Source organism: Lycorma delicatula, chromosome 13 (assembly GCF_047948215.1).
Source record: "Lycorma delicatula isolate Av1 chromosome 13, ASM4794821v1, whole genome shotgun sequence".
NCBI classification, from domain to species: Eukaryota; Metazoa; Arthropoda; class Insecta; order Hemiptera; family Fulgoridae; genus Lycorma; species Lycorma delicatula.
In genome coordinates, this window is record NC_134467.1 from 46,018,017 (window position 1) to 46,031,982 (window position 13,966).

Consider the following 13,966-nt stretch of genomic DNA (forward strand, 5'->3'; position numbering starts at 1 on the left):
GACAACATTATGAAACTTTGTTAAATTTTAGTTTGCATTTTCTTTTTTATATTTAATTATTTATTTGTAATCAATCTATTTTTTCAGATGAGTACATTTGAAGAAATCGAGGAACTTGTATTTTCTAGTAATATATTTAAAAGATGTGCAACTCTAATAACAAATTTTACAATTTTATCACCGTTTGATAAAGAAAGTTTAGCGTTAATGAGAAATTGGCTTGATCATTTAATATTATCTTTACCAGAAAGTCATATAACCACACGTTCATCTGCTTCAACTCTTTTAGAAGAAATAAATGATTATATTACTACAAATTCAATCACATTACCTGAATTTGAAAAATGTTGCATATGCCAAAATCATATCCTTTTCTAAACAATATTTTAGTAATTAATTCTTGACTTTTTAGTAATTAATTTTTCATGACTAATGAATAAGTAAATCTTTAATCTGATCAGTACATAATAATGCGTTATATAGATTACATCAGATAGATGTGCTATTTCATGAATAAATGAAGAAATCTAAATCCCTTGACCTTTTAAATTGAAAATTTAATGACATCAATGTCCGATATATAGAAATAATCTGACCAAGTTTGGTCAAAATCAGTCCAGTAGTTCTGGAGGTATAAGATGATTTAGAGGTCAACACCAAACTCACACACACATACAAACTAACAACATTAACATCTGGAAAATTTCCACCTGATTTTTTGGGTTCTGTAGGTGTCAAAACATCAAAATCCTATGAAAACTGCATATACCCAAATTGGACCGATTACAATACTTTCCATTCTAGAGCTTTAGCTCTGCTATAATGCTGTCTAGACGGAAAAGTAAAAAAATTTATAAAATCACAAAAATTGTTAATGAAAATTATTTAAGCACATATTTATCTGTAAGTTGAACGAGATGTAGAAAATTCAGGGTTTTAAAAAACTGTTAATTAGTATTATTTAAAAGTTATCAAAGTAATATTATTTCTGTAATAGAAAACCTTTTATTTGTATTTTAAATAAATTTTGGGGAAAATGTTTTCCTTCAATAATTTACTGAAAATGGGCAGTACAAGCATAAAGCCTTTTCTTGCAAGCCAAAGTATTCTGTTAAATTACATGAAAACAGTTCTATTGTATGGTTTGGTTAAGATAAATATTCATATTTTTTTTAAATTTTAATATTATTTTTTTATCAAAGATTGTATATTGTTAAGTATAAATTACAAGGATAAGTGAACATTTTTAATTTTCTGAACATCAATCTACATGACTCAGATTTATGATGTCAAACAGTGATCAAACAACCCATTTTAATGTCTTGAAAACAAATTCTGCTTTTTGATTGAGCCGAAGTATATTTATACTATAACCATAATGGTTTAATAATGATGGCAAGCGTAGAATTTGATTTTGTTCCTAATAAAATCAATAAATAGTCTGAAAATACTATATTTGTTATAAAAATGCCCTATTCAGTATATAGAATAATGATTCTTTAATATCCTACATTTTACCATAATATTTTATTAATGTAATTATAAAAAAAAAGATTGACATCAAATTCTAGTCACTTTGAAAGATCAAAATGAATTTTTTAGCATGTGAAGTATGCCTGACTGAGACTTGGTTCTGTAAAAACTGGATGAACAGGAGAAACACTACCATATTGTCACAGATGTCAGTGGGAATAAAATAAAATAAAAATCATATAATTATGTAGGTTTTGCATACTGAGAAAGAACTTATAACTAGGATGATGGCAACATGCAATAAGTAAAGTTTTGCAGTCTATAGAAATGTCAAAATATTTTAATTAAAATAAAAAATAACACTAAATGTAATATATATGTAGACTTTGAAACTGAAATTTGGGAAATTTCATAACAGCTTACTACGGACTGCACTACTAGTTTATTTCTTTTCCAGCCTCGTTTTATTCTCTTCCTGATTCTTTCATTCTCTTAGTTTAGCCTTTCTTCATCCTTCTGATCGGTTTTTCGATTCTATTTCCTTTTATTTTACACAGCCTTGGAAGCTCTTGATGCTTTGGAACATTCCCCTGTAAATTGTTGATCATTTCCAGTTTTTTATTGTGTCCTTTCATGTCCTTGACTACTTCTTTATACCAGTTTATTTATGTCTTTCTATTTTCTATGCATTCTAGAATTCTTTTGGGTAGTCTATTCTTGGCCATTCTGCTTGATATGACCAAAGAACCATATTATTCTTTTCCTAAAAGTGGTTGTGAGTTTATTGTCTGGTATAGTATAGTTCTTCACTGGTTCCTAAACTTTATTCTTTCTCATCAATTTTTGGGTTTAAGATCTTCCTTTCCTTCTTTTACGGTTATTCTAGCAGACTTTTATTGTTCAGGGATATGCGTTCTACTGCATACAAGCTTTCTTGTTTGATCACTGTGGTGTAGTGTCTTTTCCAAAATTGATGTTTTACTGTATATGTCGTGATACAGTTGGTATGTTAATTACATCTTTCTTTCAATGATTCTTTTGGTAGGCCTGTTGGTGTTATTATTTTGGCTATGTATCCGAACTTGACTTTGATATTTTTGCAGTATTTGATGTTTAGCATCTGTGTCAGGACTTTCTTGTCTTGAATCATCATTTCATTTCTGTTTTTTTACAGATCTGTGATCCAGTCTTCTCAACTACTTAATGTAGTGTTTCTATTTGTTTTTTGGCTGTTCCTATGCTCTCTGCTAGGATCACCATATCATCAGTAAAAGCTAGGCATTCTACTTGCAATTCAAGTTCTTCCTATTTTGATTCCACCTTTGATAATTCTGTTAGTTTCTTCCCTCATTTTCTGATAATAATACTGCCTTATTATAATTTTTTTGTCACTAGATTGGTGCATGTATTCATTTCTTTCTATTATAAGCTAATTTTTAACTTAACATTCAAGAATTTCGAAGTATTATTTTTTTCTCTTAATATCATAGCTGGTACCCATTCTGGTATGATTTTTATCTACAACCTTAGACAAAATTATTAGACAGAGTTGGTGCTTAGTCAATAGCATCACTGACTGTATTTGATTTCCAGAAAAGGTACTAATTTTTACGATGAGGTACCTGCTTGTTTATATTTCTTTATCATATAGCTTTAGCTATATGATAGAAAAGTTAAAAAAAATGTTGATTGGTTATTTTATTTACTTTGTCTAATTTCCTCTGAATTTATTTTCTGAATTACATCTCAGTGATAAAATTTATATCAACAATTTTTTTTAGTAATGCTGTTTAAAATTTTATTTAATTTACAAGGGGCGGCTGATAAGTAATATAGTCCCTCCCACCTTATGTGAAAACAAAACATTGTAGAGTGGTGCATGCTGCCATCGTATATACATTTCCCCAATATAAAGACTCATTTAATTCTAATAACTAATTCTTTCAGTTGCCTCTGCATGGATTTGAATGTTCTTACTACATTGAAGAGTTTAAAATGACCTGCATTAACTGAATTTTCATTCACAAAAGTAAGCCCCAGTGGCATTCATTATGATTTACAAGCTATTTATGTGATGAAACTGTTATCAAACTAAACTACTGTACATAGGACAACAAAAAACCTCAACCAAAAAGTTCTGTTGAATATTCCAGGAAGCCAAATGCATATACATAATGAATTGCCGTAAAGCTGAGAAAATCATGAATTCCAAGCAGTACATTGTTAAAGGACTTGAGAAAACATGTGAAAAAATCAACATTCACTCGGCTACATACACGATCAGGGTTCTTGTAAAGTTGAAGTTTGAACTCATTACACAGTTTGAAAATCATGTTCTTCAGTTTCATATGGATATTTGAGTATTTAAAAAAGCTACTCATCAGATTTCATGCCTTGCGATTTTGTCTTCTTTTTTGAATTTAAGTAATAACCTTAAAAGCATCCATTTTATCAGAGATGATGAAGTGAATAACACAGTCATCAGATCAGAGATAAAGGAAAGACTGCTGGAATTCTTCATCGACAGGAAGTTAGTTCAATGTTGGGAGAAATTTATAACTGGTAAATGGCGACTATATTGTAAACTAAAGGTAAGCCGATAATTTATTTGAATATCTCAACAAATGTGTATAATGTTTTGGCTGCATACTTATATCGTTTGAATTTTTTCATTAAAGTCCATCTTCAGTCTGTGCTCAACATTTTGAAGTTCAAAAACATTTTTTTTTTACAAAAGTTATAACATTTTACTCTGCTTAATTTTTTATTTTAAAACCTCTATTAAAATGTAACATTGGTAAGCTAACCGTAAAATATGATCACTGGAAGGGAGAATATATCAAAAAATTTTTTGAAATATGTTATATACAGAATCCAGCAGAAATAACTCCCCGATTTTAAATGTAAATAATATAGACATTACAAAAAAATTAAATATATTCTGAAAGAACAGTGTTTACCATGTATTTTCACATACCTTTTATTAATTTTTAAAAATTATGTCATTCATATGCCGACCTCTACTATCTATACAGGTCTTTAACCTCTCTTTGAAATTCCGCATTACTTTTCTTGTCATTTCCAATGGTATTGCAGCGATTTGCTGGTGGATAGCAGACTTTAAATGATCGACGGTTCTTAGCTTCTGTTTAAAGATTTCAGCCTTTAGATGTCCCCGGAGAAAAAAATCACATGCTGCAAGATCAGGGGGACCATGCAAACCACGGGATATCTCCTTGTTATGAAATGAGACATCCAGGAAACATTTCTCTGAGGAAATTCATCGATCATCTTGCTCTGTGAGCAGTGGCCCCATCTTGTTCAAACCACAAATTTTCAAGTTCATTAAGTTGATTTCCAAGTTCATGCTTGAGTTTTTGCTTGAGATTTTCCATGCTTGATTTCCAAGTTCATTAAGTCTTCGTAGCTAGAAGTCATAACATTTTTACGTAACATTCGCAAGTTAAGTAACTAATTCCCTTTCTTCCTCAAAAATGTATTGCCCTGTTATTCCAAATTCAGCAACCGCGCACCAAACTGTAACACGCTTAGAGTGCAGATGGTGCTCATGAAGTTGTAGAGGATTATTTTCTGCCCAGTATCAAAAGTTTGTTTGTTAACACAACCTGAGAAATAAAAATGGGATTTATCACTTGACAGCACAATCAATTTCATTGGAACATTTTCCAGAAGAGCCTGACAAGAAGCAATACGACTAATTTGGTCATATTCATTTAGCTGCCATCATTTTGCAAGGATGAAATTGTAAGTCAGTGTGTAGAATTTTCCTTGCGCCCGATCAGAAATTTGTAATGCAGGAGCCTGTTTAATAGGTTAGCGATGTGGAGATTGTGTAACTGCTTATCTTACTGCTTCAATATTTTCGATGGTTCAAATGTATCATGGTCTACCTGGTGGTTTCTTCTTCAAAGCTGAACCGGTACCTCAAAAATTGGATACCCACAACTGAATTGTCTCCTTATCAATACGGTATTACAGAATCACAATTTTTACAATACATTTCAATAATGAAAGCATGATGCTTACCACTTCTTGTCATTATTGTAACTGAAATGGCAAGAAATCTGCTACAAAATTGTTTGCAGACACCATTACCTGTATTATTAATGCTCTACTAGCAGCGGTGGAAAATTGTGGAGTTATTTCTGTCAGACCCTATACTTAATTTTCATCTTAATTTACAAACAAATAGAATATTGATTTTAAGGTGTATTGAGTAATGATAAGGTTATTTTTTCTCTTAGACAAATAATATAGAACCAGTTTAAGTAGAATTAAACCCAGATTCATGTAATTTTTAGATGTGGAGAAGACATCTGATAATAAAGAAAAATAAAGTATTAAAAACTTTAATTGGATTGAAATATATGAAAATATTATGTGTAATCTAAATTTACAAGAATCAATTTTGCACTGATAAAAGGACAAGAAGGATAAAAGGACATTGTTTGATTCAGAAAGAAATGTAGTAATATACTTTTATAATCACTTATTTGAAACATTATGGCCAATTTAATAACTATGCAATCTCTGATTGTCAAACTTAGTTCTAAATAAATATTACTTATTGTTGTATTCTACCACGATTAGCATGTTTGTCACTGGCTGTACAATATTTACAGTATGATAAATTATACTCTGAGTAGTGTGTTAAGAACATGAGTTTAAAGCAAAAAGAAATTTTTTCTATAAAAAAAAAAATTGTACTAAAATAATTTTGTTGGATTTTCCTTAATAATTATTACAGGTACCATGTTTAACTGGATTTAAAACATCTCATTGTCTTAAAGGACATAAAGTAAATCGCTGTTCATTAAGTTTGGTTCAGTGCTCATTTGAGAGGATCTATCGTTGTGAACGATGTGGTGCAATTGCTCATCAAAATGCAAGTAAGGATGTATTATATATCACTAAATAATAATAGAGAGGTCCTCATTAAATAGGTGAAAAATTTAAATCAAATATCGAATGTGCTGTGTAATTAACAGTATATTGTAAATATGATTTGTATATTCATTCATTATAATCAAAATTATTTGCTTCTTTTAATTCTTTTACTGAATAATTACGGTTACAGATGAGATGAATTAGGAATAAGTGTTACATTTGTTTTTAATTGGATTAGAAATATTATTATTGTTGTAAATTTATAATAAATAATAATTACGATTATAGCTATCAACCTTCTAAAATTTCAGACTCTGATCAAAAAAAATATCAGATGTGGACACCACATAACCTATTTCAAGTGAGATACGATCCTTTAATTCTTCAATAAAATTTACAGTTACACAATTGCTGAAATGTTAGTTTTTATTGATATCAAATATTTATACTATTATTAATTCAAAAATCTTACATGAAATATTAGGATAGAGTAAAAGTCCCTTTATTAGTCGTATTACTAGATCAGTATTATTCGAATCTTCGTGAGTTGTTGATTAAAAAAAAATGTTGCCTTTTAACAAAATTTTTCAGATTTCTGTTGTGTTGTATTAATAAAAGTTAATAATAATTAAACTATTCAGTTTAGTGAACTCCTGTATATCGGTTACAAATGTTAATTTCAACCTTATGGTATAAAAAATCAGTTTTAATTATTGGATTATTTGGTGAATAATCAAAAAAGAAAAAGAAACAATCATACAGGAAACAGAAAGGTAACATGAAATATATCTCAAAAAAAAAACAAGAATATGAAGAGGAAAAAATGTTTAAACAAGGGAAGAATAAAAAAATTAAGATAAGTTGATAAATATAAAGAGGAAGAAAATGTTAAAACCAAAGGAAGAAAATGTTGCAAACAGAGAAAGAATAAAAAAACATTAAGATAAGATGGTATATAAAGAGAAAGAAAACGTTAACGAATAACTTAGGTCGAATAAATAAGGTAAGCCCACTGGGTCGGTCTAGCAGTTAGATTATCATTGCAAATCATCTAAGGTTCAAGTCCTAGTAAAGGTAATTAAATGTACGGACTTGAATACTTTTTTTTTTTTGTCTTCAGTCATTTGACTGGTTTGATGCAGCTCTCCAAGATTCCCTATCTAGTGCTAGTCGTTTCATTTCAGTATACCCTCTACATCCTACATCCCCAACAATTTGTTTTACATACTCCAAACGTGGCCTGCCTACACAATTTTTCCCTTCTACCTGTCCTTCCAATATTAAAGCGACTATTCCAGGATGCCTTAGTATGTGGCCTATAAGTCTGTCTCTTCTTTTAACTATATTTTTCCAAACGCTTCTTTCTTCATCTATTTGCCGCTTTATCTATTTGTCATTATTCTTTCTTTTTCTTTTAGTGTATTTTTTCTTTTCATCTATTTGTCACTTTATCCACCCATCTGATTTTTAACATTCTCCTATAGCACCGCATTTCAAAAGCTTCTAATCTTTTCTTCTCAGATACTCCGATTGTCCAAGTTTCACTTCCATATAAAGCGACACTCCAAACATACACTTTCAAAAATCTTTTCCTGACATTTAAATTAATTTTAGATGTAAACAAATTATATTTCTTACTGAAGGCTCGTTTAGCTTGTGCTATTCGGCATTTTATATCGCTCCTGCTTCGTCCATCTTTAGTAATTTTACTTCCCAAATAACAAAATTCTTCTACCTCCATAATCTTTTCTCCTCCTATTTTCACATTCAGCGGTCCATCTTTGTTATTTCTACTACATTTCATTACTTTTGTTTTGTTCTTGTTTATTTTCATGCGATAGTTCTTGCGTAGGACTTCATCTATGCCGTTCATTGTTTCTTCTAAATCCTTTTTACTCTCGGCTAGAATTACTATATCATCAGCAAATCGTAGCATCTTTATCTTTTCACCTTGTACTGTTACACCGAATCTAAATTGTTCTTTAACATCATTAACTGCTAGTTCCATGTAAAGATTAAAAAGTAACGGAGATAGGGAACATCCTTGTCGGACTCCCTTTCTTATTAGGGCTTCTTTCTTATGTTCTTCAATTGTTATTGTTGCTGTTTGGTTCCTGTACATGTTAGCAATTGTTCTTCTATCTCTGTATTTGAACCCTAATTTTTTTAAAATGCTGAACATTTTATTCCAGTCTACGTTATCGAAAGCCTTTTCTAGGTCTATAAACGCCAAGTATGTTGGTTTGTTTTTCTTTAATCTTCCTTCTACTATTAATCTGAGGCCTAAAATTGCTTCCCTTGTCCCTATACTTTTCCTGAAACCAAATTGGTCTTCTCCTAACACTTCTTCCACTCTCCTCTCAATTCTTCTGTGTAGAATTCTAGTTAAGATTTTTGATGCATGACTAGTTAAACTAATTGTTCTGTATTCTTCACATTTATCTGCCCCTGCTTTCTTTGGTATCATAACTATAACACTTTTTTTGAAGTCTGACGGAAATTCCCCATTTTCATAAATATTACACACCAGTTTGTATAATCTATCAATCGCTTCCTCACCTGTACTGCGCAGTAATTCTACAGGTATTCCGTCTATTCCAGGAGCCTTTCTGCCATTTAAATCTTTTAATGCTCTCTTAAATTCAGATCTCAGTATTGTTTCTCCCATTTCATCTTCCTCAACTTCCTCTTCTTCCTCTATAACACCATTTTCTAATTCATTTCCTCCGTATAACTCTTCAATATATTTCACCCATCTATCGACTTTACCTTTCGTATTATATATTGGTGTACCATCTTTGTTTAACACATTATTAGATTTTAATTTATGTACCCCAAAATTTTCCTTAACTTTCCTGTATGCTCCGTCTATTTTACCAATGTTCATTTCTCTTTCCACTTCTGAACACTTTTCTTTAATCCACTCTTCTTTCACCAGTTTGCACTTCCTGTTTATAGCATTTCTTAATTTCCGATAGTTCCTTTTACTTTCTTCATCACTAGCATTCTTATATTTTCTACGTTCATCCATCAGCTGCAATATATCGTCTGAAACCCAAGGTTTTCTACCGGTTCTCTTTATTCCGCCTAAGTTTGCTTCTGCTGATTTAAGAATTTCCTTTTTAACATTCTCCCATTTTTCTTCTACATTTTCTACCTTATCTTTTTTACTCAGACCTCTTGCGATGTCCTCCTCAAAAATCTTCTTTACCTCCTCTTCCTCAAGCTTCTCTAAATTCCACCGATTCATCTGACACCTTTTCTTCAGGTTTTTAAACCCCAATCTACATTTCATTATCACCAAATTATGGTCGCTATCAATGTCTGCTCCAGGGTAAGTTTTGCAGTCAACGAGTTGATTTCTAAATCTTTGCTTAACCATGATATAATCTATCTGATACCTTGCAGTATCGCCTGGCTTTTTCCAAGTGTATATTCTTCTATTATGATTTTTAAATTGGGTGTTGGCAATTACTAAATTATACTTCATGCAAAATTCTATAAGTCGGTCCCCTCTTTCATTCCTTTTGCCCAGCCCGTATTCACCCACTATATTTCCTTCCTTGCCTTTTCCAATGCTTGCATTCCAATCTCCAACTATTATTAAATTTTCATCTCCTTTTACGTGTTTAATTGCTTCATCAATCTCTTCGTATACACACTCTACCTCATCATCATCATGGGCGCTTGTAGGCATATAGACGTTAACAATCGTTGTCGGTTTAGGTTTTGATTTTATCCTTATTACAATGATTCTATCGATATGCGTTTTGAAATACTCCACTCTCCTCCCTATCTTCTTGTTCATCACGAAACCTACTCCTGCCTGCCCATTATTTGACGCTGAGTTAATTACTCTAAAATCACCTGACCAAAAGTCGCCTTCCTCTTCCCACCGAACCTCACTAATTCCTACTATATCCACATTTGTCCTACCCATTTCCCTTTTTAAATTTTCTAGCCTACCAACCTTTTTCAAGCTTCTAACATTCCACGCTCCGACTCGTAGAATGTTATTTTTTAATTTTCTGGTGACCCCTTCCTTAGTAGTCCCCACCCGGAGATCCGAACGGGGGACTATTTTACCTCCGGAATATTTTACCAAGGAAGGCGCCTCCATTATTGCTATGTGAAAATGCAGAGAGCCACATTTTCTTGGAAAAAAAGCAGCTGTAGTTTTCCATTGCTTTCAGCTGCGCAGTACTCAGAGGACTGAGTGATGTTGATACGGCCGTTTAAGTCGTCCTGACTCACGCCCCTAACAACTACTGAAAGAGCTGCTGCCCTCTTTCAGGAATCATTCCTTAGTCTGGCTCTCAACAGATACCTCTCCGATATGGTTGCACCTTCGGTCCAGCTACTCTGTATCCCTGAGCACTCAAGCCCCCTCACCAACGGCAAGGTCTCATGATTCATAGAGGAGGACTTGAATACTAGATTGTGGATACTGTTGTTCTTTGGTGGTCGGGTTTCAATTAACCATACATCTCAGTAACGGTCGACCTGAGATTGTACAAGACTACACTTCTTTATTTACATTCATAGTTATCATCCTTTGAAGTAATATCTTAAGGTGATTCCGGAAGCTAACCGGAAAAAGAAAGTTCCTAAATAAGCCATATTACAAATTCATCAAAATCACATGCAAGTCCGTAACTGTATATACCAATGACTATTTTTATTTCCTTGAATGAAGTAAAGGAAGAATTGTGATAGTAAAAAATTTTGGTTATCAGATTTAATCGGAAATATCGAAATAGAGAATCTCTGAATCCATTTTGAGTAGTTTCGGCGTGATGTACTCGCATACGTATGTATCTTGCATAACTAAAAAACGATTAGCCATAGGATGTTGGAATTTTTTATTTAGGACTTTTGTGACATGCAGCCGTGCATCTCCCCTCTTTTAATTGCAATCGACTGAACCAAATGTGTCCAAAAAAGCCCAAAATGCAAAAATCTGGATTTTGGACTTTCTTATAACTGCAGTAAAATGGTATTTCATAAGTGGTACTTATTTTAATTGGATCTAGAGTTATAGCCAAATAAAATTTCAATTAATGAAATATTTGAATTTTACCAGAAGGACATCGGTTCAATCTGACTTCATCTCCTTTTTCTTAACATTTTTTCTTTTAATTTAAATATATTGATTTATTAATAATTACTATTATCTGATTGTAAAAAAAATTACAATAAATAATAATTCAATAATAACAATAAAAAAAATTATGGAAAAATATCAGAAGTTATTAATGAAATAAAATTATATGTACTTCTCATTTAAAAAAATGTGTATATGCAATTTAACAGGCGTACAAGTCAGGTGGTGTCCACATCAGATTTTTTTATGTTTATTATTACTATTATTTGTTTTTTTTTTTTGTTTTTTAGTTACAGAGGAAGATAACAGCTGTATATTCTGTGATGGTATTTTAAAAATGGATAACAGATTATTGGATCTAAGTGAGATTAAGGAAGAAATTAATTTACCGAATACAGATGAAACAGAATAATTATCAATTAATCAGTTTATTCTTTATATATATTTATTCAAAATAGTTTAGTTGTATTAATTCATTTTTTTATATTGCTTGAATGTCAATACAAATCAATTTTCATAAAGGTAGAAAAAATAAATAAAATTGAATGAAAAATTTAATGTTTTTATTCTTAGAATCACCAGAATCTTTTTACATACTTTTCCCCAATAATCTTCTAAAAGAAATATTAATAATAAAAATAAGAAACTTACTAATGAAATAGATAATCTCCACATACAGACCATACCATCTTATATGTTCCATGTCCAGGTGGTAACAGCTCTATATAAGTACAATACATATAGTTGACTAAAAGGGTTTGGAGTATTTTGTCAAAAATGTTATACTTTTGCCTGACCCCTGGATTTTTTTGGCAACTTGAAGACTGTAAACAATGGTAAATGATTTTTGAAATGCGCTTACAACACCATTAAAGCTGGTAATGCAGCAGTTGGGTCAATGTGATAGCAAGTGTAACCCTTTCCATTGTCCATGTATCCCCCACAATGGCAAGCATAGTAAGATGTGTATCGATGCATGGGAGCCCTGAAGGTTTTGGTCAGTAGAGGGCTAGAGTTGCTGCAGAGATTGTAATTTGCTCTCTGTCAGGACATATCAGTAAGTCATATGCTGGTTTCACCGGAGTACCAGATCGGACCTCCAGGGTTGGTAGACCTGGAGTAGGAGTGTACCCAGGTGGTTAGACTTCCTGCAGAAGGGATTAATTAATAGTAAGTAATGGAATTAATAGTAAGGAATTAAGTAGTAGTAAGTTGAACAATTTATGTGGCAGAGGGTTCAAATAAACAGAATTGTTTAGGACTAGCCATGTTACCAGAAGCGAAACAAAATAAGAGTTTTGAGACAGTAAAAATTCATATTGCGGTGATGAGTCTGCAAAAAACTGCCATGAGAAACAAATCATCCACACCTAACTATCTGGTAATTACAAGAGAAGATGGTAATTTCACAATGGTAAGCCCTTTCATATTACTTGTGAAATAGCTGGTTGCGCCAGTGGCACTAAAAAAGATATGCCAAGACTATCAACGGTCTCTATGTCAGGACAATTGACATCAGTCACAGAAGAACTTGTTTTATGCAAAATAGGTGTTTGATGAATATGTTGATACTCACAGCACTCTCAATACATCAAAGGTTATTATAGTGATTTATTAAATTGTTCACAAGAATATGTTAAGGAGTTGTCTATGCAATGAGTAATTGAAGGATGAGAAGGAATGGCGAAGTTCTACCTTCTGTCTCTCATGCCCTCACATTTAATAGCCCTCTCCTGATGGAGAAAGTTTGCACTGGCAATCACCATCTGGATATGCAAGCTTTCGTGCCGTAACCCATGTGGTACTTCAGGTGCCAGCCTGAACAAAGATAATAAATGCCTGAATCAACAACAGATTCAATTTTGCACCAGAGAAAGTGAGCTGGTTACTCTTCTGTGGCAAAAAAAATACTCATCGTAGTAGTTTTTTTTTTTTACAACTGATGACCATGCAAATCAATACAAAGATAATGTACAGATAATCTGCTATAAGATAAATTACCTATTTGGGACTACATATACAGGATTTGAATGTAAGATGCAAGGAAGTCCTAAACATTATTAAATGTTTATCAAATATCAATTTGGGCTTAGATAAAGAAGGATTAGTGCAGTTATATACAACATTGATTCAATCAATTCTAAATTGCAGATGGTATTGTATACTCATCTACTACAAAAACGCATCATACATACAGTTGACTGAAAGGGTTTGGAGTATTTTGTCAAAACTTTTTCATACCTTTGCCTGACCCTGGATTTTTGGCCACTTGCAGACCGTAAAAGATGGTAAATGATTTTGGAAATGCACTTACAGTGCCATTAAAGCTGGTAATGAAACAGCTGGGTCAATGTGATAGCAAGTGTAATAGAGACCCTTTCCATAGTTCACGTATCCCCCATGATGGCAAGCATAGTAAGATGTGTAATGTAAACATAATACATGGTAATGTACATGGTGCCGTAACCCATGTGGTACTTC

General features: G+C 32.0%; 1 protein-coding gene across 1 annotated transcript in view; it reads left to right on the forward strand.

The window, feature by feature from the left end:
* Nucleotides 1-12,031, forward strand: part of LOC142334089 (T-cell immunomodulatory protein) — a 77,375-nt gene extending 65,344 nt beyond the window's left edge. Inside the window, exons 10-12 of the mRNA XM_075381772.1 lie at nt 88-363; nt 6,239-6,383; nt 11,776-12,031. Of these exons, the coding sequence (XP_075237887.1) occupies nt 88-363; nt 6,239-6,383; nt 11,776-11,897 (543 nt within the window). The 3' untranslated portion in view covers nt 11,898-12,031. The remainder of the gene's footprint in view (nt 1-87; nt 364-6,238; nt 6,384-11,775) is intronic.
* The last annotated feature ends 1,935 nt before the right edge of the window (nt 12,032-13,966 follow it).